General features: G+C 38.4%; 1 protein-coding gene and 1 pseudogene across 2 annotated transcripts; one reads left to right on the forward strand and one right to left on the reverse strand.

The window, feature by feature from the left end:
• The first annotated feature begins 6,600 nt into the window (after positions 1 to 6,600).
• LOC121944293 (immunoglobulin superfamily containing leucine-rich repeat protein 2 pseudogene) lies at positions 6,601 to 14,090 on the forward strand (annotated as a pseudogene). The gene is made up of 2 exons (XR_015775271.1): positions 6,601 to 6,829; positions 8,911 to 14,090. The product of XR_015775271.1 is annotated as an immunoglobulin superfamily containing leucine-rich repeat protein 2 pseudogene (transcript).
• Positions 14,091 to 15,419: 1,329 nt separating this feature from the next.
• Positions 15,420 to 26,985, reverse strand: LOC121963455 (receptor for retinol uptake stra6-like). The gene is made up of 17 exons (XM_042513772.2): positions 26,773 to 26,985; positions 26,269 to 26,335; positions 24,514 to 24,599; positions 24,280 to 24,419; positions 23,829 to 23,995; positions 22,823 to 22,930; positions 22,075 to 22,142; positions 21,499 to 21,578; positions 21,263 to 21,324; positions 20,976 to 21,138; positions 20,797 to 20,872; positions 20,285 to 20,418; positions 19,141 to 19,258; positions 18,930 to 19,031; positions 18,676 to 18,839; positions 18,315 to 18,452; positions 15,420 to 17,541 (listed from the first exon to the last, which is right to left on the reverse strand). The coding sequence occupies exons 1-17, from the start codon at positions 26,871 to 26,873 to the stop codon at positions 17,282 to 17,284; spliced, it is 2,034 nt and encodes a 677-aa protein (XP_042369706.2). The 5' UTR covers positions 26,874 to 26,985; the 3' UTR covers positions 15,420 to 17,281.

Raw genomic sequence — 26,985 nt, forward strand, 5'->3', positions numbered from 1 at the left:
CTCAAGTAGGAAGACACATATCAAAGAGGTATTAAACGCACCGATCCGTCTTGCCTTAACTCACTCTTACATCATCATAAAACATCATCCAATTTACCAGCGCTGTCAGAGAGCAACCATAACACATTTGCATAATGCAGTGTCTTCACTATGTTAATTCACCCTCAACTCAGCCATATACAAGGACACTTTTTTGTGTTTAGACTTATTTTGTCTCTGTATTGTGTGTGCATGAGTACATTACAGCATGCTAGCACGTCGATGACTGTGAAAGATTATGGAGGTAAATGAGGCTCTCCAAAGCCCTCCAAGCTCTCTGTACAGCGGTGCAGCGATACCGCAGGGTATCACAGGAAGAGCAATAGAAACACATTACCGCCAAAATCACATTGCTACTGAGGGGTGTAAGTTACCGGGGAAATGGATGGTGCACACAGGAGAAGAGGTGGGGGTGAGGGTGGTGGAGGTGAGGCTCAGCCTCTCCACAATTTGCTTTGACACATGTGATCTCTTTTTAATTTTCCGGCTGTGTGAAATATGAAAGATGACTTGATTAAATTCTACCATGGCTGGATTCTGATGCAAAGCAGAGCACGGTGACTGTGAGGCTGTGAACCCACAACTGATGCATTTTTAAGTTCAACTGTGGTAAAGAGAGAAATGCACAGGCATCGTTTAAACTTAAGGTTGGGGGTTCACAAAAAAAAAAAAATCAAGGAAAATGTAATGTTAATGTAAAGAGTACAAAAGAAGCTTTATTTGCAAAAACAAAAAAAAAGGTAGGGCTGTATTAAATACCAGTTTTGGGGCATTAGATAGTAATTAAACCTCCAAGCCACTTTATTTTCTGTTGAAAAGCAATATCTATTAAGAAGTGTTGCTGACTGACTCAGATCTAACTCATTTGAGTGCAAAGTATTAAAATTCTACATATTGTGTATAAATCTACACAGTGACTGAAACGTGGCTACTGCAACTGATTTTTTTCTATTGGCTTAGCCTGATAGCAGGAACCTGCTTTCATCATCAACTGAGCTCCCCGTTGCCACCCTGTCGCCGCCCTCTCACTAACCGACTACTTTGTGTGTATGCATGGGGGGTGCTGTGGATAGAGAGGTGGCACGATTGGATATTACTATTACTACTATTATTATACTATTACTATTTAAAGCTTCAGTGAGAGATATTTGCCAGTAATCAAAGCTTCTAGGGTTACTGCAGGTCACCGTAACATTAGCCCTAACAGTTAGGAAATATGCATACTTTGCACAATGGCTAAACTGATACTTACAGTTTTCAGGTGATTTGCCAAGCTGGTTGTAGATTTCTGACATACCAGTTTCTTGCACTTTGTGGGTCATCTTTGCAAATTTTGAAATTATTAGAGCTGCTTGACTTTTTCAAGATCTTGCTAGCATATCTAGCTGTCATGAGTGGTCAGACTGTCCCAGTTTCAATAGTTCTGGACTGCTGGTGACTGACAATAGGATGTCTCCATCAGAGAATAACAAATAATAATTAATGTTGATGCATAATGAGTGATGCTGAATTGCTGGATGTATGAATAAGCCCCTGTTTGCAACTTGAGATCTGGCCATGATTTTAAAGTAAAGTCCTGCAGGTTGGAACAAAGTTTCTCACGAGTTTGCAGAGACTGACCCCTGGTGGGTCAATCTGGTCAATCTGCCTCGATTACTTTTAGTCCTTTGTTGTCAACATCATCAACTCTGATGTCAATGCAAAGTGCTTTAAGCTGCAGTGCCACTAACAACCACTGGATGCTGGCGACAAGGCGAGGTGTCTGTTGAAACAGTTCTATTGTGCCAGTACTTGATTAGATGATTTTTAAAAGCTGTGCTTCTGTAAAGGGTTAGAAATGCACATGTAAATGACATTAAAAGGAGGTAAAGTCATTAAAAGAAAAAAAAAGTTAAAATGTCATTAAAAAGTGTAAAAAGATCACAGGGATTTAGGTTAAGTTCATTGTGAGACTATGGTACAATCCATGGGTGAAATAAGAAGTTATTATTATTATATTGATTAAAAATTGTCAATATGGTTAAAAACAGTAAAAAAGGACACCCCTAAATTTTTAAAAATATTTTTCTGTGTCAAAAAAAAGTCTTTGAATACTGATTTCATTGTGCTGTGCTGGTTATCGCTATATTTAAACAGGCCACTAGAGGGCGCACCGCCCTTGAGAGGAACCTAATACCCTTAGAGGCAGAAACTTCAGAATAAAAGCTGCAGTCACGCCAAACGGAGCGAAAGTTTTCTGCCTCTTTGTTTTTACACACAGGTGGGTTAATATTCCTCAAAACTTAAAGCATGTACCCCAGTATAAGGGCTAAGAGTGGTCTGAATCCTCATTGATAAGTTGAAATGAGCAAAGTTGTGTTGTTTTACAGTAATATGTAGAAATAGAAAAGTTTTGCTGTACTCACTGTTGCTAACGACTCGTTAACGCACGCATTACCATTGAAATGCAAATGAGATGCAAATGTTTTTGTTTTGTTTTGTGAATGAGTTGAGAAGTATTTAAAGGGCTGATGCATGTATTTAGCGACCTGTTAAGCTGTCATGATTAGTCATAATAAGAGGTTTGAGTACAGACCTAAGTAAGGTGGTTTGTGAATATTTGTGAATGAATATTTGGGAATAATATTACAGGAAATGGGGAGGTTACTCACTCCAAGTTTGTTTAGTATTGTGCTACGTGTAAGTTGAATGTGGCTGTTAAAGTGTGAATCCTGTGCAGCAGGAGAGTGAGATGGACATTTATTTTTTTTCTTAATTTCTTAATCTTTTTCTTAAGTGCTGCATTTTTGTATGTGCTTACATAAGGTGATGCTTGTGTTTCTGAAGGATGCTGAGATATTGCAGTTGTTTGTCTGATGTTGCACTTGTTTTATCTATCACCACAGGAAGTCACTTGTTTTACCATGAAAAGGTAGAATAAAAGCTGCAGTCACGCCAAACGGAGCTAAAGTTTTCTGCCTCTTTGTTTTTACACACAGGCCAGGAGGGCAACACTTCCAGAGTGAAACTTTCCTGTTTCTCAAAGGATTGTAGTGCCATCTGCTGGAAAACCTTGGTCATTACAGACGCAGCAGATGATGTAACTTACAAGGAGTTAACTTTTGTTCATTTCAGTACATTAATTAAATTGACTTGAAACTAAATAAGCTTTAGGAAAAACATGAGGCAGTAAAAAAAACAGAAATATGAGCTACAGGTGAGCAGGTGGATGAGAGATGGACAGGTGGAAAACTCTGGTGGAGGGATGGAGAATGGCAAGTTGTGAGTTCCTTAAAAAATCACGGGCCTGGAGGAAGTGCCCTGGAGGGTCAGATGATCCTCCCGATCCATCCTGCTGATTGAAAACATGCCTCCTTTGATTTTAAATGCCATATTAGATATGCAAGCAGGCCTCTGTGCTCAGGAAATGAGACGTCTTACTCGCAGAGTTGAAGATTTTAGTGTAGCCTCAGCATGATGGATTGAACTATTTATGGCAGAAAACTGTTAAACTGTTAAAACCCTAACCCTAACCCAGTAAAAATCACTTTAAGATGTTGTTGTTGCCATTAAAAACAGTGTATTACCAAATCATTAAACAATCTTATGGATGCTGAATCTACTGTGATAAGAGTTTTTTTTCTCTCATTGGGTTATTGTGTATAATCCTAACTGTATTATCCATGAAATATGTATAATATGTATTTTTTACTTTCTATATTTGTAAAATCCTAAAAAGTAATAATTTGAGGATAAGTAAACTGGCCTTGGGGTCTGATGTAAGTTCCAGTCATAAGAGGTTGTTTTTGCCAAAAAGGGAGATTGCAGTGCCAGAAGGTATGATAGTCTGATTAAATAAGTCTGGAGAGTAGAACATGATCTGCTTAATTTTCTTTATAATTTCTGGAGAAAAGGAATATCTCGTCTCTTGTTTTGAACTAAAAATGTCACAACAAGAAAGATTGCTCATGCACATAGTCGTTAGTGTCTATGTAGGACATAAAAAGTTTTGATATTAATGCATGCAGTAATGCACAAAATGTGACCAATTGTGTCCAATTTTGACACTGGCACATTTTTTCTTTGTCTGGCAGACAATAAAATATGTCAGTAAAAAAGTCTATAGAGAAGGAATCTACAGTATTGGTCCGGCTTCTTTCCACCACACAGCTGCAGAGAAATCAGCATCTGTTTCTTTAAGTGATAGAGGGAGAAATGGAGAAGCAGAGGAAACCCAGTTCTCCATGTTGTAATGATGCAGAGAGATTTCAGGCAGGATGACGAGGATGAGATTAGATCTGAACTAAATGAATCAAGATATCTGCAGAGGATTCATTCTGCTCTCTGCTGCTCTCTGCTCTCTTCTCTCTGCTCGCATGTCTAATCAACTATTGCAAGTCACACACACACACACACACACACACACACACACACACACACACACACACACAGGCATGCACAAGGCCTCACCTCAGTGTTTGTTTTCTGTGTGTTTCTTCTGACTTGCCTTGTGTTGCCCTGCAGAGCTCTCACACTGTGAAAAAAAACTGTTTTATCTTTTGTCATATTGCTGGGAAATTAAAGGGACAGTTCAACATTTTATTTATAAAAACAATGTATTTTTCTCTCTTACCAGTAAAACCATTTTTAGTTGTACTATTTGATTTTGGCATCTGGCGCTGATGCTAAAGGCCAACTTTCACAGCGGTATTATATGCTGTTGGATGGTGTCAGTTTTAAAATGTGGCCAGACAGCATCTTTTGCAGCAGTATGACACACTGCCCATCAACCATGTGGCACCAGTCATGGGGGTGTGATACACCGGTGGGCGAGGTATGATCATTAATGTGGTCAGACAGCATCTTTCGCAGCAGTATGATGCGTCACCAGTGAGCCATATGACACCTGTCATGGCAGTATGATATGCCAGCGGGCAGCGTTAGCTTATACTGCAGCTGGATGGAACCAAGTCATCACATATTGCAGCTTTGTGTTGCATTTCTGCATCAAAATGTTACATTTTAGGGTGTCCTTCTGCATCTGCTCTTTATGTGCCAGGATGCCGCTACCATGATGTGAAAAAATGCACATTGTGGAGTGATACTGCATGTGTTTATGTCTCAGTAACACCAGCACATGTCAACAAATGCAGGGAAGTCAACAAAAGCACACAGAAGGTTAGGTTTAGGGGAATTAGGCACGTGGTTGGGTGTAGAAAGAAACATAACATTCAAATGGGAAGCAACCTCCAGAATCCGGAAAGTCCAAGGTTTATCAGAACCGTCCACCTCTCCTCCCAAACCCCAATAAATGCCCTTGTGCTCCTTATATAACACCGTCACAGGCAGCGTTTCAACCTGACGCTGGCAACAGGCTCTGTACAGACGCATTGTCAAGTGACGCCACCTGTGTGCATATATGTTTGGCGTGGCAGGCGCCGTCCAGCCGTCCACAGGTGTATATTCACACTGCGACCGGTTTCGGCCCATCCACATTCTCACCTGAAACCATCCAGCAGCGTTTCATGCGTATGCAAAAGATGCCTTTTGGTGTGTCACTCTTACACCAAAAGCACTGAAAAAAAGTGCAGTCAGACCAAACCAACGCTGACTCAAGTGACATCACTTGAGGCATCAGACTTCACACAGCTCCCCCTGGAGACACAAAAGGCTTTACACAACTTTGTTCACATTTCCAGTAGTACTTTTACCTGTACAAACACGGAGATGTGTAAAATCAGTGTAGTGCAGTTTGATATTAGTATTTTTACTGTTTGTAAAAATACTCAAAAATGTTGGTTCCAAATAACATTTTGTATTTGTAAAAAATTTTAAATTAGTATTTATAATAGCCTACTGTTATCTTCAATGACAGTCAGCCCTCATGAGTCCTTACGAATTCTTACGAGTCCTCATCTCATGACGATCATACATGTGTAAAATCTGACAAGTTAATTTTACTTCTTGGAAAAATCTAGGAAACCAGTTGCCTTAAAAAATCCAAGTAACTATTATTATTAGCCTTAATTTATGTTAACTTTATGTCTAACTGTTAAGTTTAAATATAATTTAGTTATATTTACTTAATTTCATTAAGTTGTTTTAAAATTAAATAAAAATTGAAAAAATATTAAAAATGACAAGTTTAATTAATTCAATCTTTGCATGACTTCAGTTTATTGTGCTGTATATCTGTATTCTGCCAGTTGCAAACTAGTCAATCATATTTGCATTTTTTTCAAACAAGTAAAGAAAACAGAACTCACACATCTCCTAAATTAATCATTGGCATAATCCTCTTTGTCATGATCAAGTTATGTCAGACTAAATTGGTTTAGTTGCCAACATTTAGAAAGAGCACGTTAACTTCACTTGTCATTTTTAAGTTGCAACAACTAAACAACAAAACAACTAAAGTCAACTTAAATTAGGAATAACAGTTGTATTTACTTTCCCTTTTCGAGGCAGTCGGTTTCAAAGATTATTTGAGAGAGAACAAATTGTCAGGTCGTTTCCCCTTTAAAGGACATTTGGGAAACGTCGATGCTGTTCTGTCTAGAGCCGCGAGGAGGGGAGGAGGAGAGGCGGGTGAGGGGAGGAGATGGGGGAGATAACTGACATATATGCTCAGGCAGGAGAAACCCCGCAGCGGACACGCACGTTTTCACCATGTAGCAGCGGACTGGCACACAGAGTGACTCAGCTCCATCCTCAAACTTGACACCAGCATGCATCCTGCGCTGCTCTGACTGGAAACACCGGCGTGACGTCATTCGGATTTCTCTGCAGAGATAAAAAAATAAAAACGCAGGTAAGCTTGTCGCCCAATTTAAGGCTCCTAACAGCGGAGGTGAGGGATCTTCTTTCCTCCCCGCATCAATTATTCACATGCAACCCTGTGTCGAGGTCTTTCTGCAGGGATGAACTTTGGTTTCGTCAGATTACATTGACAGTTATGATGTTTCATAGATGAAATAAAAGAGTGAATTTCAGCGGTGCGCGTGGCATGCAGCAGATCAGACTGCTGTAAACAAACAGCAGACATGCGGCTGCCTTTCAGCACCAAGGGCAGAGCCCCGGAGGCTGCTGCGTAGTTTGAAACCAGAAGCTTCTTCAAATGACACAACACACAGCTTTACTGTCTCCTCTGTTCATCAAACATCCACTAATGTCAGTTTATCAACCGAGTGCGTCTTCAGAGCTTCAAAGCAAAAAATCTTAATTAATTTAGGTGAGGATGCTTGTGTACCAGTTTTCTGTTTTCCCTTGACACCACAGGGTGAAATAGGCCTATGTGGATCTATTTCTCTGCCAGACAGTACATGTCAATTCACATTATACATAGCAGTCAGTAAATAAGAAATAGTGAGAATGTCATTTTATCAACAGAAGCATCAAAATGTATTCAAAGTATCTGACATAAAAGTACTCACTGTACTATTTTAATGACTCTATATACTGCTGTTATTTAGTTTAATCTATAGTAATGCATCATCACTTATTTAATTTGGAAAAAATTTGTCATAAAAAATTGTTTAACTGTGAATTTTGATGTTTGAGGTACAGGTTCTTGAGTATTTCCATTTTTTTTTTTACTGCTTTGTGCTTCTATTTGTCAACAGCTCAGCAAATATTGTACTTTAGCTTTAGTTACTTTACAGATTTAGGTTATTATTACAAAACATAATAAACTAATAAGTTGCTAGAGTGCATTAAGAAGCATCAAAATATAGAAAGTTTGGTTTTTTTTTTCTTAAATCTTAAGGATGATTTGCAGTGCTGCTGGTCTACTCTCCACCAGTTAACAGGTCATTCCTATTGTGCAGAGAAAAGATCACGTCCCCCACTGATAGCACAATCTGAAGTCATCATTCACAATATTTAATATATTTGTGAAAACAGTGGACGCAGAAATGTCAGAAGTGGTGATGTAATCAGTCTCCATTGTCCTATGTGAATATACCTCAGTAAGAAAACTCAGCATTTGCTTATAACTCAGTAGTTTTTTTTGTTTTTTTTTTCAAATTATCATGTATTTCACAGCCTGGACAAATTGAACCAAAACTATCTACATGACTAGATGTGGCCAGAAGCAGAAAAAACATTTCTTTGTGCTAATTTGCCTGAACCAACCCCTCCACTTTCAGTTTGCCGGTAAAAATATCCTTAAAAGTAGAACATGACCTAGTCAGAGGATGAGCTGTGAAACTGCTTGTGCTTTCTTTGTTTTACTATTTTATATGAAGCTTCAACCTTTTAAATTAGCTGTTTGGTTCATGTAAATGTCATCAGCAGTCAAGACTCTAATAGAAATCAGTCTGTTTGAGAACTACTGTAGAGATTCTCTACATCAGTGGTTCCCAGCGGGGCCAAAAAGAGTCATGGATCCACTCTGAATGGACCGCAAGTGACTCGGGAATTTGTCAAGTTTGTCAAAAACACACTTTTTTAGTACAGTGAGTTTCCAGCACAGAGCTTTTCTCATTATTCTTTCAATGTGTTTCATATCTTTCCATCCAAAGCCAATGTGTTGTTTACATTTTGTGAAATAAAACTGAATATGTGATGATTTACAGTGTATGGACTTTAAACTAATGACTAACCAAATTTCCCATGACTGGACCATTTGGGAACCACTGCTCTAAAGAAAGTATCAAAAATCTGTCAACAGGCTCCATTTTCTGTTGTATAATCTGCAAACAAAAGCTTAAGTTGAGCTAAAATCTCCTATTTTGCTCTGCTGCATCATTTTCTTCATGCCAGTACCTGTTTTATATAACTTTTAAATTCCTATCATTTTACTCTTCTATCACAATCACTTTGCAATAAATCTGCTGAATAAATCAGCTTTGGTCCACTGATTCATTGATGGACTGTGACGCTGTTTTACAGGACCAGAAAATGGCAGCCGCCGACATCCTCTTCTTCACTTTGTGGATCGCCACAGTCTTCACCAGCGGACTTGGATGCCCTGAGCTCTGCACCTGCTCAGATAAATACGGCCGCCATTTTGCTGAATGCTCCTACAAAGATTTAACTGAAGTCCCGGACGGTTTGCCTCTAAATGTTACAACTGTGAGTCTCTCTGCTAACAAGATCCGCGTGATACCATTGGGGAGCTTCGACAATGTCACCTTGGTGACATCGCTGTGGATGGCCCACAATGAGATCGTATCAATCGAAGAGGGGACCCTCACACCTTTGGTTCACCTACGTAACTTTGACATCAGCCACAACAGACTCGTAGACTTCCCCTGGGAGGATCTGCAGAACCTCACAGGCCTGCAGCTGTTGAAGATGAACCACAATGAGATGGTGCATCTGCCGAGGGACGCCTTCTCCAACCTCAAAGACCTCAAGTCCATCCGACTCAACAATAACAAGTTTACAACCATCGCTGAGGGGACCTTTGATGGTTTGGTGTCGTTGTCCCACTTGCAGATTTATAAAAATCCTTTTGCATGTACCTGTTCCCTCCACTGGCTCAGAGACTGGATATCAACGACGACAATCACAATCCCGGAGAAGAGTTTGATCATTTGTGCAACTCCGCAGAAACTCAGAGGAGAGGTGATTGGAAATTTGACTGAGTCGAAGTGCACGAGCGCAAATGTGACAATACGCAGCAGCAAGTCAAACATGACTTTCTATGAGGGCAGCACACTGGTCTTGACATGTGAATTCACAGGAAATCCGAAGCCTCTGGTGTTGTGGAATATTCGAAGCAAACGCCAGAAGCAAGAGGTCGCTCTGTCCTTCACTGAGGATGACTCAGCAGAATCAAACGAGGACTCGTTACCATCCCATAATCCAGTCAAAGTCTTTAATAATGGGACTCTCATCATTTCAAGTCTCAGGAAGGATGACAGCGGCAACTACAGCTGTTCAGCCACAAATGAGTTTGGAAGATCTGAGGATTGGGTGTTAGTGGAGGTGGTGGCTTCACCAAAACCGACACCCATAAAACGCATCACCACAACACCTGCTTATACCAAAACACACCCGTTTATACACCAAACGACAGACAAAAGATCTGTTTTTGATTCTGTGCTTCTGCCTGATTTAAAAAGAAAAGACTTAATAAACATTGTGCCCACTCTCCCACCTACTGCGGAGATCAAGTCTTCTGAGGAGGCAGCAACATATCCATCACGTGCGAGTAAATGTGGCGTGACGGCTAACACGAGATACATTTCTAGCCGCGTCTTTAATGGGAGCATGGATGACATCAAGCAGTACACGTTTGATTTTGGTGTCATTGCATTAGGGGTTTCAGAAACAGAGGTAACAGTGCGACTCAACCCTCTTCTCATACCCAGAGACAGCAAGCGGGACGCCAACGCTGCCGCCACATCTGAGAGCTTCCTCTCTGACAGTGAAGAGCACCACGGCCTGTCAGACGACTCTGAACAAGTCAGTTCAAATGGCTTGTACCTGTGCGTCACTGCCGACCGCAAACACTCAGCCGTGCAGTGGTCGCGGATCAAAGAGGGCATCAACACGTATCTGTTCAGCGGTTTACGACCCGGCACCAACTACTCCCTATGTCTGACCTACAGAGGGGAGGACTGCGAGGTCCAGGTGATGTTCACCACCAGGAGGAGGACACCCAACCTGCTCATCATCATCTCTGTCAGCATCTGCCTCCTGACCGTGTCCACTGTGCCTCTCCTGGGCGCGACCTGCTTCCACCTGGTGTACAAATACCGCAGCAAGACCTACAAGCTGATCCTGAAGGCCAAAGACCAGTACCACATGGAAAGGAACCTCACCGTCAACTTTAATATCCGCGCTCCTCACACCGAGTCCCAGAGGAAGATTAACGGAAGCCAACTGGACGAGGAGGAGGGGGAGACGGAGAGCGGGGACGGAGAGCGAGAGGCGGACACAGAGGAAAGTGTCATGACTGAGTCCTTTTCATTGTCTCAGTGTCGAGGGAATTTAGACAACTGTGAGGTTGGATCTGAGTACAGTGATAGGTTACCTCTGGGAGCTGAGGCAGTGAATATTACAAGCAACTACAAATATCCAAATCAGTAATTGTGACATCATTTGAAGTTTACCTTTGCATAAAGGATTAAACAGGATGTTTTTTTTAGTTTGTGCCAGTGATTTAGGTTCCCTTTAGTCGTGCAAAGGCAGCCCAGAATTTTTTAATAATTCTTTATTCCACTGATCTGACAAGACTCAAAATACATTTAACTGCTTTACTTGCAGAGCATCACTCAGTCGTGACAGGCTACCAGCTGCCACGCAATGATTGGCAGTGGATGTTTTTCAGACAAGCATAGTTCAGTCAGACAACTCACCTTTTAAATATTTATTTCAGCAGCAGAGTTAGAGTTTGGTATTTAGATTCTGGCCTTATCACTCCCCGCAGATATTTTTTTACATGAGATATTGTAATGATTAAATATTTCCCCCCTCTAGCGGGAGCCTGCAGGTGGATGCTGGGGATGAAGGTGGGATTGAAAGAGGAGGCAGCAATACTGATACAGAGCAGAAGTGGCATTGACAAGGCAGGGTAGTTTCTGAGAGGGTGTGTTTTGAAGATGACATATGGAAAGTGATGTATGACGTGTGTGTGTATGAATCAGTGCATCTCGAATTGACTGCCTAAACTAGCTTGCAGGCGACACTCCATTCAGTGAAAAATGAATTAGTCTTGGCTATGTAATCTTGTTACCAATATTCCTCTGAAAAGTGATCTCCATAAACACTAGAGAGCAAAAATACAACCAGCTTGTGTTCAAGAGAGAGAAACTTGGTGCCAACATCAAAATTATAAATCAGCCATCAAAGTAAAAGGTGGTACACTATCAACGCATTCAGTCTCTGTGCAGCCTCATATTTGATTCATTTCTGATGTGTCACAGACAGAATCCTTCCTCAGAGCATTATTAGTGTTTAAGAGAATAGTTAAATGATAAGGGAAAAATGCTTTTTGCTTTGCTTGCAGAGAATTGGATTAGGACATTAACACCACTCTCATAGCAGTCCATGGGTGTATAAAAAGAGCTGGATACAGCATTAAAGATGAGGCCCCGTTCATTCCAATTGCTCAGTGGCACTGGAAACCAAAAAAGTTCAACTTCTTGGTTATAAAATTACCCGGATTGACTGTATAATTGGGCCTATACCTTGCCTGCCGAGCCGGTTGCTTCCGGTTTAGCACTCTGCTAACTTGTATGATGATAAAAATGATTTAATTGTTAGGCTCTACTAGACTTTTCAAGTGTTCTTGGCATAAATTTCTATCAAGATCCATCAGTCATTTTGTGGGTTTCTGATGCTCAAAAAATGTTTCCCCTGATTCACAGACTTCTCTTTCAGATTGTTAATATGTGGAAATAAAGTATTTTTGGGCCTGGTGGCATCACCTGACAGACGTGGACATTGTAGTTGCAGTTGCAGTTGGCCATTATATCAAATTGGTTTCAAAGCAGGTTAACTAGAAGCAGTATATCTAGCTTACTTACAGCTTTAGGGTTAATAAAAAGCACACACAGAAACTGTCACCTTTTCCATAGCTGCATAATTCTCTTTTAACTCAATAACAGAAAATACAAAGAAATTTTAAAAGTGGCCATCCACCATCCCATCCTTCTTCTGATGACAAAATCAGCTCATATATATGTCATCTTAACCATATCACTTCAAAAATGTTGATGTGACAGGCATGACACATACAAATGCAACATATCTGTGGTTTGCCAATGTTTTATTTTGTCAGGGTCTTCAATTACACATAGTGATAGACAATCAAAGGATATTTGAATTAATTTCAGTGTATTTAAGGAAGTGCTGTAGTTCATAAGAAGTAAAATGCTCAAAAATAGCTTTTCCTTTTACATTACAAAATTATGTTAAAAATTTTCCAGATCTGGCCAATGTTCTCTGGTATCTATCAAATTTAGGTGAGTTCTGTTTATAATACACCCCTTGAAGAGGGGAAAATATAACCTTAGTGGGTTTATAATGAAACACAGTAAACATTAAGGCTTATTTGCTCATTTGTGCCTTTTGTGTAATTCCAAACAGTTACTAATTACATATATTTTATAGCTGCAAAATGTTGTATCGATATTCAGTTTGATTAACTAGCAAGGGTGAACTTTCAAAATGAATTTCCAAAACAATAAACACACCCTAACTGTTTTAAATAAACTTTTTTTTCCAAACAAACTGAAGTTATCACCAGGAGATAATCTTACAAAAGGTATCAGTATATACTTAACTACTGCCTCTGTGTATTTGTTAAAAGCAACGTAAACAAACCTCAAGTAAAAACTAACCATTGTTGAAAAATTGTTCCTATAAAACAGGTAATGAGAGAAAAGTTACTCTGATGAGGATTCACAGAAAAAAAGATGTGTTAAAGCAAATGTAACAAAGCTTGTGTCACATGTGACATGCATTGCAAAATTACTATATTAGGAAAAATGTCAGCTTGATGTAGGCAGTAGTTAATGGGCTAACTGTAACAATAAGACAATAATATTATGCTTTAAACAGTAAAGTAGTAAATTTGTGCTGTCGTATATTTTAGGAGTGTTGTAGCTTTAACATACCGAAACTTAACGGGAGTTTAATGTTTAGAAAAACGTTTCAAAAAGAAAAACATTGTGCAGCTATGAGCTCTTTGTCCAGTAAAACTGTGAAGATTTCCTATGACAATAACTGTTTTCATGTTGATTAAAACTGGGTGTTTTAAATAAGCTCTCTGTCTCGCTGGTAAAATGTGGACGCGTTATTTCAGTACTATCCACCAAGTCTACTAAACTACACTCACTTCTGAGTGCGTAAGTGAGTCATTGTCTCGTTGTATCTGGGTCATGTGTCCATCCTGTTGTATTCCCCAGAGTACTGTGTTAGAAGACCTGCATGCTGCCTGTTGTTATGTAACGCAGTATGCTGTGTCTGTGTAAATATTCTGGACTGGAAGACTACCTTTGTCTTTTTTCTGTTTTATACCCCTGTAACGAAGGAAGTAGTAGGATTTACCAAAGTGTTTAAATATCCTCACAAACTGTCCTCATCCTATGTGCCTCAATAAAGTTTTGACGAAGGAATACAGAATGATTGTTCATCTATCTGTCCCTCTTTTTCTTTCAACACTTTCAAGGTCAAAATCATTTTAAATATTTAGTAATGTGGAAAAGTTATACTTCAGGTGAATCTTCACTTGGCCAATAAAAGGAATAAATCAGTGAGCCTCAGCTGTCCTTACTTGAATATTTAAGTTTATTAAAATACAAAACTGATATCAGAGAAGATCTGGAGAACGGGGATAATTGTAACCGTTGCCACTTGTGGTAGTTGAAACATTTTAAATTTCTCCAATTAGGTACAAGCTGTGAATTACCTGATTCACTCCGCACATGCTCAGTTTAGTCCTCATGCTTCATGTGAGGAAGTAGCACCATGTGACAGACACAGCCAAGTTTGAGGGTAAGAAAGTAATTGTTTTACTTCATTAAATGTAAATGTAACATTTTTTTCAGTGTCAAAAACCCTGTGGTTAACTTGTTGAGGCACAAAAACCATCAACAGGAAAAGATTGATTTTCCCAATGTCTGGGTTGGGTTGTATTGTCCCTGCCAATGGGTCCAACATTTGGAGTCTGCAGATGTGGAAACTCAGCATTAACTCACTAAAACACAGCTGGTTTCATTGTTTGTTGATCTTGCCCAGGTGTCACGCCATGCACCATCCTCTTCACCTTCTTACGAGAAGTCAGCTTTAGTATTACAACACTTTTAAAATCACAGATATGATAAATATGAAACATGAAAATGTAATATATTCATGGTTTATAGAAATGGGCAATACCACGTTTTCTTCTGGCAATTGGGGAAGGGTTGCTTCATGTCATACGAATACATTTCTACCACACTCAAGTCTTTATTTCCATGTTATCCCAAACATCTGGGTAATCCTACATGGGATAACGTAAAATTAAAAAGAAATATAACACACGCTGTTTCCATACATTCAATTTGACCAAATTCATGAAATAAAAATAAATGATGATAATATTCATGTAAAATCTGTTGCTTTTTCTATTTTTTTTATTTTTATGAAGTGTCATTTATCCTTTGTCCAGGAAAGAATAACAGCAAATATATGAAGGACCAAATGAAAAGCCTTTCAGGCAGTTCAATCAGTCCGCTGTATTTTTATTGGATTTGATAACAAATCACATGAAAATTAAATTAATGGTAAATAGGTAAAAGAATATACAATTAATTAAGAATTAGCAGAATGACAAAAAAGTGAGAAAATAAAAGCTTAACCATTAATAAAAAGATCAAATTATACCACTAATTTAAAATACACAAAAACACAACAGACTCATACACTTTCACACTTTTCAATAATAATAGAGCAACACACTGTGATACATTTATACATTTATTATCATTTTAAATGAAGTCACAAACTTAACATCAAACCTTTACTTTCTTCAGTTATTTCTCAAATGTTAGGAATGCAGTTTATTCATCCACTAAAATAGCATGAAGTGTGGTGTGACAGAAAATTGTAATCTGTATACGTGAAAATATGCAATATGACTAACCTCAATATCTCATCATACGATTCATCCCACAATAATTACAAGCTGAAATAGAAGTATAAACCTTTGCACACACAAACTTCTAACAAATGATATTACAATATATAATGAAATTCTTTTCACCATAGTTTTGCCTCAGACGAGAAATTGTCTATGTTGGTTGATAAATTAGATTGTGTTAGAAAGAAGTGGACAGCATGGTGAACTTAAATTACACCGAGAACCTGCATTTGACAGCATAACTTCATTAACCCGAAGCAAAACTAGAATATGACCCTTTATTGACTCCCTGACCTGGTTCTGCCGCTGCTGCCATTGATCAGCTCTGGCACTGGATTCTCTGCATGTCAATACATAATTACTTAATGGCCTCAACATGACTGCACAGGCAGAACACAATCAAAGTTCAGTTTCATGATGGTAGATGGAACCTGCATTGCCATTCATATTATTGTCAGAGAGTCTTGAGAATCTCATAATAGTAATTAATGTTTTATAGGAGGCAATGTTTGGTTTTGGAATTTGTGTCCCAGTTAGCTTCTATGTCTTTTATTTACACGTGAAACGTTGTTATTTGGGCGCTTGAGGGTCAGGCGAGGTAGCCCAGTTACTATAAGAAAATGTTGGCATTGTACATTCCTGCGAACCACAAATAGGTTACATTTGTGATTTTCATATGTATGTGTCTAAAGTGACGTAATATTTGAACTGACTTTATTATCAGGAGGTGGAGGGGGCGCCTGCCAAGCTTCAGACCACCTTTTGAGACCAACAACAGCAACAAAACCGCTTTTTTTTTTAGCAAGTCATTACTATGATTCCAGCTGCTTTTTAGGCACCAAATCTGTTGTTAGGTAGCTACCTGTCACTGTCTTTACAGCAACCTTTTAGAAATGAAATGTGTTGCTTTTCCTGCATGGATTGTGCCCCATAAGATGATCTTTTCCTAACTTTAACCAAGTGGTTTCTGTGCCTAAACCTATCTATATTAATCACAGCGTTGTTAAAAGTTAAATGTATCAGCTACATAATCATGTGAAAATGTAATATATCTGTATTTGCAGAAATGTACAGTGCCAACATTTTTCTGTTAATTGGGTTAGGGGGAATCCAACTGGACTCAGAAAATTTGTTTCAACATCCAATTGGACCTGATGAAAAAAATTACACATAAACCCTTATTGATGTTTTAGTTTATTCTAGTGTCCTTATCTGGACCATGTAAAAATCTAGAATTATGTCAGTAAGAGTGGCAGTTTACTCAAAACAAGATCACTTTAGACTTTTTTTTCATACAAAAACAAAATGGCAGGTTTACAGTGAAAAAAAAAACAGCTCTGCATTTGGCATTGATCACCAAGCCCGGCATCAATAGCTTTCCCTAACCTTAACCAAATATTTTAGTTGCCCAACCCTAAACTAAATATTTAACTATAGCTGCATTTATGTGCCATTACAATGATCTTCCCCTCATCCTAAGCATAAGGTAAAGGTGTTGTGTGCAGAGTCTGCAGAAAATAAAGACTTCTTATAAATGTTGGTATCAGATGCAAAAAATAAAAGAAATGTGATTGGTTGCTGGCCAAGTTTTTTTTTCATACAAGTATAACTAGATTTAGCAGCATGCTTGCTAAATAAGATTTTGTATAGAGTAAAATTCCAACCCTACCACACAAGCAAGAGATCTCAATCAGTTTTATCTTGGTTTGTCGGGGTCTCTGTGGGCTGGACCGGCTCAGTGGCCAGCTTGTCGGCCTCCTTCTTGCTGCCTTTCTTGGAGCTGTGGTTGGGAGTCCCGTTCAGGATGCTCTCTGAGGTCTGCAGTGTCTGGAAGTGCTTTCTGGAGCCCAGCAGAGATGGGTTGTTAACCAGCGTGTACAGCAGCTGCCAGCGAGCGTGAATCCTCTGCCTGCTGGTCGCCTTGTTTGGCCTGTTCTCCTGAATCCCTGAAAGCATGGAGGAGCAGGCTGTCAGGGCAGAATGAGACACCAAACTGAGGGATGAATGAATATACTGCATGTTGCTTTTTTGCACTGTATGTTTTGAGTCAAAGACCTTGCCCCATCATCATGATTTCAAGTTGAAGAGTCCTTCAAAAAGTAACAATTCTATGACCTCCTCATTCAGGAGACCAATAAAACCCCAGTGGATGTTAAAAACAAGGTGGGTGTTTCCAGTTGGAAACTGTAGTCTTTCGTGATCCCTCGACTCTTCATCTAGCACCACCAGCAGTCCAAATCTATCATTTGTCCTTTGAAAGATTTAGACATTTAGGATTGGCACAAGATTTGTTAGAAACAGTTTAACATTTGTGGTTCGGCGATGAATGTCTTGATGTCTGTTGGATGGATTGCCACGAGATTTGAGACATTCATAGGGTTTTTGTTGTTGTTTTTTTCATCAAGTCTATATTTCAATTTGTCCAATACTTAAGGTTATCTATCTAGCATTTTGTTTTTTTTTTAACATTAAGCAGTCTCAGTGGTGTATGACATTGGCTTTAGATTTTTGGCCCTGTAAATATTGAGTACTAGAATTCAAAACATATTAAATAAAGCACAGGTTGAGTGTAAATTGGGCATTTTGTTAGCGTTTTGTATTTAATAATAATAATAATAATAATAATAATAATAATTCATTTTATTTGTAGAGCATTTTTAAAGAAACTCAAAGATACTTCACAGAAGTCAGAAGAGATCTTTTGGCTCAGGCTCTCTACCTTCCTCTGCATCTCTTATTTTCTGTCCAGCTCTTCCGCCCTCGACCAGCATGTCCAGCAGCAGCCCACAGAAAGCTTTCATCACCGGGTGGGACTGGCTGACCTCCACCTTCAGGGAGTGGGTGTAGTATCGATAGGCTGGATGGGGTCAAAAGTAACAAAGCAAAGGTAAAGTCAGACTAAGAGCATAGTATAAAAATAATTTCAATGTAACTCTTATTTTAGGTTTAATGGGTAATGTTGGTGTTAGTAATTAAGTTATCCTGCCAACAAGTATTGTCTGTGTACCTAAAACTTGATATAGATTACTCTGCAGTACCACAGGATTTCACTATTGTACAAAAACTGTATGTTATTGCACCTGGGTCGTAGGATTCTGAGGTGCGGTGCAGCAGACTGATGTCAATACGACCGAGATGGATGATGTTGTACAAAGCCGTGATCACCATTCTCCATATGGCAACTATCAGTCCCACCACAGTGTTGATCAGGAACAGCAGGTACGTCAGCAGGAACAAACTCTCTCTGGAAATCAGCAGAAAATATTTCAGAAAAATTAAGAAGTTTAATTTCAATTTGAGAATTATGAACTACACACTAATGAGCTTTAGGTACCTGTTGTTCAAGTCTCGTGTACCACCTTCCTTTTTAATGAAAGCAAACTTAGAAGTCACATGTTGAAGCGCAGTAACCAGGATCAGAGTGACCCAGGCCGACCTGAGACATCACAAAGATGGAAAAAAAAACATTTAAACGTAGTCTCCATTTTGATCATTAATCATAAAATTTTAAATGAGCTTCTGCGCATGAAAGACTGCTTACTCACCATGATTTCCGCACTACTTCGAAGACCATTATATTGCGGCCGTGAAAAACAGGGATAATGATCAAAAACACCAGGAACAAGAAGCAGATGAAAAACACGACAGTCTGAATCGCCATTCCTGAAAACACAACACAGAAATATTATATTTATTTATATTTTTAAACACATTGTCAAAAGGCATTATTATTTTCTTCAAAGTATTCTATAATCAACTAGTTCATTAAAAAACATAAATGAATAAGTATAAATTCACATGTGCCTTTATTTAAGGAAGGCTGGCATTATTCTATATTTTGGGTATATATTGTCAACAGATACTGATACAAGACATCAGTCTGTGTCTGTGTACTGTGTTTTGATTTAATTATATTATTGTCACCTTTGAGAATTTGAGGTTGTATTTATTTTTATGAAATTTATGGTTTTAGAATCTCAGAGAATATTATTTTTTTATTGTAAAATTGTGACTTTTATCTTGTACTTTTCCACTTCAATCTCACAGAATATTTAAGGGAATTTTATTTATCATACATTTGTGAGTTTTTATGTCATAAATTTACAACTTTATTCTCTGAAATTCTGTTGTTTTTTTTTTTTTTAAATTAGAACATTATCCCCTTTTTCTGACTCCCTATTTTTTTTTTTATAGCTTTCAGGTTTCAGTAACATTCAGTGCATTCAAAAAGTATCCAGACCCTTTGCTGAGACATTTGGAATTAAGTTCAGGTGCCTCCCATTTCTCTTGATTAACCTCTAGATGTTTCTGCAGCTTGATCGGAGTCCAGCTGCAATTAATTCAACTGATGGGACATGAGGCGCAGGCACACACACCTGTCTATAAAAGGTCTCACAGCCAGCAGACAAAGCATACCAGAGAAAACAATCATGCCATGGGGTTGCTTTGTTTGTCACTGTGGGTTATTGAAAGTAAACATTTTTTCAAAAGTTCTACAATGTGACTGAGTGTGCAAAAGTAAAGGGGTGTCTGAATGCACTGCAGTTTCCTTCTGATTGATCCTACAAACAGAACTTAGGATCAGTTCATTGTTGGTGTTCCTCTCTCTTTGAGATTCGTTAACAATAAGAAAAATAAAGAACATTACAAGCATTTTCCTTGATATCAGCTTAAAAAGTTGAACTTTACCGAGGCAGACGATCGCAGCCTGGTATCCTGTCAAACCCATCCAACAGACAATGCCAGGTTTAGATGGACGGATTGTCTTCTGGCTGTTATAAATGCTGTAAATGTCTCCTTTATACAGTCCTTTCAGATTTGACCTGAAACAAATTAATCCAGTGATACTTGAGATTCAGAAAGGAAGATCTGGGAATCAAATCTGGAAATCAAACAGTGTACAATAAAAAAATGCAGCCACCGTAATCAAAGTACTAAGAAAATTGAATAAACCAGTTTGGACAAAATATTCTATTGACAAAAATGTGCAAAACTTCAAATATCTACATCAAACCAAAGTCTCATTCATATTGTAGATGAGACATACTCTTTGCTGCCTCGAAGGTTGAAGACTGAATTGCATCCTATAAATTATTTTATAATCCTATAAATTAAAGTCTGGTATATACATGAAAAAGTTCAAACTGAAGTCCTGCTTCTGAGAAATGGCTAGTCATAGTTATTGATAATACTGTGCTTACCTGTGAAGTACCATGGACCTCATGAGCATCACAAGACTGACCAAACAAGACAGGGTCATTGCACAGAGGTAGCACACTTACAAACATAGAGGGAAAAAAAACCCAACATGAGTCACTTGCTTTAAAACTATATACTCCAAGATGTTGTCAAAAAAATTTTTTTAACTAGCCTCACATACCCTCCAGCAACCAAGTATAGAAGATCACGATTTTGACAACCTCCATCCTGTCGTCTGATAGAATGATCCCAAACCCCAGTAACAGGAAGGCGATGTTTTCATCGATACCAGCACGGACAATATGGAGAGTTGGGACCACCCCAACGACTAACAATAACGCCGTCTGAAATTCATATGATGTATAAATTTATGCTTCAGAAAGGCAAACAGCAGAAACTATACTTTGTCTTAACTATACTTTGTTTTAAGAGGTGTAAGGTCATACCAGTGGTCTTTGGACAACTTACATGATATATCGCCACAAGGGCAACAAATGCTGATACAGCCAGTTTTAGTGGAAAACGAAACACTGAAAGACAAAATAACTCACTTATGTCACATTCAGAGTCATTTAGGATTTCACATCACTGCATCATGTCAAAAATGTTCAGATAAGCTGCGTTGGTTTTCCACTTAGTGTGACATAAATACAAACTGCATTTTATAAAAAAAAAAAAAAAAGTACTCATATGAGTGCACACACCTTTTTCTGGAATATAAATATAACTCTTAGGCACCTCCAGTATTCTCTCTGCCAGTGTTGGTTTATCGGTCATTGAAGAGCTTCAATAAAAACACAGAGAAAAATCATGTTAGCCACAAACAGTATGCAGCCCAGTCACCTGCTTTTTACATTTCTGCAAACCACGATACATTACACTTGCATGTTTCACACGTATCATATCAATGTTGAAAAGTGACAGAAAATGTAAGCTGAATTTGGCTTTACACTTAGGTGAGACACTTGCCAAGCTACAGATCACTGTTCAAGAGCAACAAACAACAAAACCAGTTTTTACAGACAATGCTGCTTTTCCTACTCTGATTATGCACCCCAAACCAGGAACAAGCCAAAACATGATCTTTTCTCAACCATAACGAAGGGGTTTCCGTGCCAAACCTAACCACAATTAACCACAGCGCTGCTGAAGTTCAGAGTTTGTAAGAAAATGTATCTGTGGAATGCAGAAAGGTACAATGCAAACATTTTTTTTCTGGTGATTGGATTAGTCTTAATAAAATTTGATTAAAGTTTATTATTACTGCATTTTTCATTCACCTGGCAGTTGAGGACTTTTTTTTGAGAAGTAACTTCACATAGTCGGTGTAGTAACTGCTGTCAAGGTCCTGTGGGCAAAAAAATCAGACTTTACATCAAATCATGACTTTTGATGAGTCAATGAATGAGAGGATTGTATTTGTAGAAGGTCATGGGTTTCGTTTCCTCAACAATTTACAGTGGAAAACTCTGATTCCTACTGGAGTTGGCACTGTTTCAAGGTGACAGAAGTTATTCTCCATTATGTGAAATTTAGGGTCTTGATACTTGATACTGTGAGCTTCAATCAATATTTGGTCAAAAACATAGTGACATGAAAATAAAACTACCATTCTTAACGGATGAGCTTTAAAAAAAAAAAAAAAATACATGAAAAATCTGAAGATAAAAAAAAGATTCATTCGTTCGTTTGTTTACTCTCATATCATAAGTCATTAGTAAAAACGTTACACTGATTAAATCTGTTGTTGAAACAAAAACTCTGTTGTATTAATATGTTTGGAAGGGAAGAAATATCACCTCCCTTGTACTAATCTGCTCCAGGACGCTGAGTTAAACCCACTCTGTTCTGCACAAGCTGCTTACAGTAATCATAGTTATGTTTTACATAGCTGAAATTCACGTTTCTTCAGTTGCACCAGAGATTAGTTTGCATGCTGGTATTTACGCATTAGTCTTAAGGAAAAAGAAACGTTTATTAGAGAAAAGATGATACTTTTCTAGGCCTCTTGGCTGATTTTATTCTCACCTCGTCAGTCTTTGGTCCTTTGGCAAACAGCAAAATAAACTGCACACAGAGATATGCAAGACAGGCCAACTGGGGCAGACTGGCAAGCAGGGCGTAGTACTTATAGATCTGTGAGGAGGAAAATAGAAAAAAGGAATATATTCAACAGTTTGTAGAAGCTAAAGAACCAGATATTTTTTCGATGGTGGAGACCAAAAACAGAGCTAAAAGAACAGTGAATATTAGACATGGCAACATATATTGTGCACCGTGTCTGCTGGATGTATAAATAGCAGACCAGTCACTAGAAGAAAATGTTGGCATTGTACATTTCTCTAAACCATGGAAATGTAATATGTGTATATTTCATATGCATCACACTAGAGCTTCTAAAGTGACATAGTGCTTATTAATTGCATATGAGCTGACATTAAGGAGGAGGGGACAATGTATGTCATGACACCTAGGAGCAACTGTTCAAGACCAGCATATACAACAACACTGATTGTGATTTAGCAAGCCATCATTTGGTTTCCAGTGGCGATTATGCCACCGAAACTGGGTATTTTGAGCCAAATCTTTTCCTACAAGATAAAAGATATTTTTGGTACTTAAAAATAACCACACGTCAACCACAGCGTTTTTTAGACATAAAGTTTAAACATATCTGCGACTTAATAGCACACAACATATCCTGATACAGGGAGTGTATGCTATCTAAGGAATCAGTGCCCCACAAATAACATTACATATATAACATAAAGTTACGTACTGTAGGTTAGTTTTAGAGAAAAAAAACACAGTTATGACATATAAAATAATTCAAAGTTCAGTGGTCTCCTGGGGGAAAGACCTGTGTTTGTTTGACCCATCCATTCTGGTGCATCACTTTATGTAGTTACACAAACAAACGGTGCATGATTACGGTCTATGTACAAATGTTAAATATTGGTGGTTGCAGAAATGCACAATGCCAATATTTATTTTGACAATTGGGATGCTAAATAGGCAGTTGTTGGTGTCTCACCTCTGGAGTCTTTGGGCAGTCAAACTTCTGCCACACTAGGACCCCAAAGTGAGTGAAGGACAGGAGCATCCCAAACACATAACCTGCTTTGTGCTGCAGAGTGCAACAGGCTAAGAGAGGGTAATACAGGATGGGATAGTAGAAGATGGCGATTATCTTCATGTACTCTGAAAAACAAGTGATAAAAGAAAGAAATGTATTATTCTGATGTGTGACTCCCACATAATACTCAATACCGACTAACAAAAATAAGAAAAACCGAAGTACTGCACTATTTCGAAGCTAGCTTCTCTCCTGGTCATTGTAACATGACATTTTCCTCTAATATTAATGTATTAATATTAGAGTCAAAGTGTCCTTTTTGATTTTTTTATTTATCACGTACGTTTAACATCATATGTTTAGATGCAGCTATATTCTTCATTACAAAAACAAACATATAAATGTCTACCTTTAATGTTTGCTGGAGTATCCTTGGAGAAAGGCAAAGGGTCCGGCGCAATCACCAGCATCGCCAGCTTGCTGAACACCAGCCCAAAAACTGCCATGATCAGGCCTTTTTTCTGAGTCTGGTCCAGGAAGTTGGCTGGACTGTGAGATCAAAAACATTTAGAAGATATGAGACAAATCTGCAGTCTAAAGTCTACCATTTACTGTATATCTAGATTTAAGAAAAAAAACTCACCTGAAGATACTGGAGGATCCTCTTGTAAATCCTTGGCAGAGTTTGTTTTTCCTGCTGAGAGCTGCCAGGATTAACATGACCACGAGCTGCAGTGAAAGATGACATTCATCAGGACTTCTGTTACTCTTCAGACCATACAGCACTCTCTACAGGGTTATAACTGTAGGCCCATATCCTTATTATCCTATTAGAGAAAATTTTACTTAAACATAATTTAAATTACATCAGTGTATAAATTCACCAATGTGGAAGTAATTAAAATCAAGTGTTTAAAGTTGAAGAATTTGTGGCAGTAGACTGCCAGGCCCCCTGTTTCAAAAAATCTTGAGGGCAAATTGATTGAAAATGTGACTGAAAATGTTGTTTTGGAACTTTTTATCTGTAAGAAAGTTTATCTCTGCATAAATTTGGGTCTGAAAGCCAAAAGCATCTAAAATAAATAATAGACATCGTCATTATGACGTCATCCAATGGTTTATGGACCTCATTTTTGAAGTTTTAAGTTGGGATTTTGACTTTTTTTTTTTTTAACCAAAAGTGACCATATTTAGATGAGATGGTGAAGCTATAGCCACGAGGGGTGGATTTGACTCATAGATTTTAGTCATGCCTCTCAGACTGTCACTCAAAGTGGCCCTGCCCGTTATCATCTGTAACGTTAAGCCATCATTAAATGTAAATTGATGAGTCATATAAAAATTCAACCCACGTACAGTTGTCATAAATGAGCAATTAGCTACAGAGACCAAAATGGGTTTTGTTTTTTTGTACCAGGCTGTAAACATGTTTATATCTGCTGTGCAGTTGAGCATTTTAACATTGATAGAATTTACTCACTGTTGGAGCCAGCCTCAAGTGGCCATTAGAGGAACTGCAGTTTTCAGTAATTCTGCACTGGCTTCATTTTGCAGATCTGGAGGTTGCCACATGTCTTAATTTGCTGCTGCTGCTTTTTTGACAAATCGCCAGCTGATTGGCCAATTGTGGTTTCAGAAAAATGCCCGTGTGTCAGTATCACAATCTGTAATTCATACTAAGCTGTGCTGCCTTGGCAGAGGAATTTGGTGTATTTTCAGTTTGCTTTCCATAGCGTTTGCCTGCTATAATGCCTCGTTAACGACACCTATTGCACGTCTGTCCCGCCTGGAAGAGGGATCCCTCATCATTATCTGCCACTCTTCCTGAAGGGTTTCTTGCATTTTTTCCCCCTCCATTTCAGGGCTTCTTTTTGTGTTTCGGTAGGTGATGTGAGGGTCTGAGGGCAGAGGGATGTCGTATGCTGTAAAGCCCTCTGAGGCAAACCCTGACTTGACTTGACTTATAACCACTCAACTTGAAACTTTGAAATAACAAAGTAAAGCAGTTTTGCAGATGGAAAAAAAACAGACGAATCTACTTTTACAGAAAACATTCTTCAGATACATCTTGTTATTTCTGATCAGCTGCAGTGACCCAGCAGTTAGGGTTTAATAGGCCTACACATTACGTACTGAAGAGGGAAAATTGTCTATTCTGTGTGTACAGTATGAGGAGTTTTCTGACTGAGGTAAAGTGGCCTTCACTTGTAATTGGATGAGGACAAAATGATGGCAAACATCGTTAAATTGAACATCTGCCTGAAGCAAAGACATTTGGTCATAAAGGCTCACAAGACGGAAGCCTGCTTTCTAGCAATCCAATCTACATCAACGCTCAACACGACATTTAGTGTGCTTTTACTCTCAGATGTTCAGTCCCTTTTTTTGGTATACTTACAGATATTGACAATACGCATATGTGAAAGAGTTTGTCGTCCACTGTGGGGTCACATGGCAAAATAACTCTGACAAAAAAGCAAAACACAAAACAAACAAAGCTAAATTCTTGGGAAATGTTGTACAAAGAAGACTGCAAATACTTTTCAAGAATGGCTACTGCAAATATTTGCACAGCTAATAATAACTATGATTGTTGTTGGATAAGTGATCTTTATGATTCAATAAGTTATTTATTGATTAGTTAATGCTGAATTTAAGGTTTCATGATGCTCAAGTTCATTTTAAAATTACTTCTTAGCCATATTTGCTTTCTTATCTGTAACTGTTGAAATTAAGCACAATAAAATCCCCACCTTCACCACAAACTAATAAATTCCAACACTGTACTGCAGCAAACCAATACTTAACAATATTTGTATTCAAATTAGACATATAGACCCTTTTGACACCTACAGCCATGACTTTAAACATGAAGTTATCTTCAGAAGATTTTTCTACTCACTCTTTGGGTGGTTTGGTCGGCTCTGCGTTGTTTGAGTACCAATCTGAATAATCATAATAGGAATACTCAAAAGGCTCAAACTCAACCTTGCTTTGATTCATCGCAGCTGTTCAGTCGAGTCAAACGGGATGGAGCAGGATGAATAAAGATCCAGAGGATTCCAGATCCTCCTCCTGTGGTCGCTTTACCTCACACACTGATCTGCTGGTGCTG

This window comes from Plectropomus leopardus, chromosome 1, assembly GCF_026936395.1.
Source record: "Plectropomus leopardus strain MGB_pleo_1.0 chromosome 1, ASM2693639v1, whole genome shotgun sequence".
Taxonomy (NCBI): domain Eukaryota; kingdom Metazoa; phylum Chordata; class Actinopteri; order Perciformes; family Serranidae; genus Plectropomus; species Plectropomus leopardus.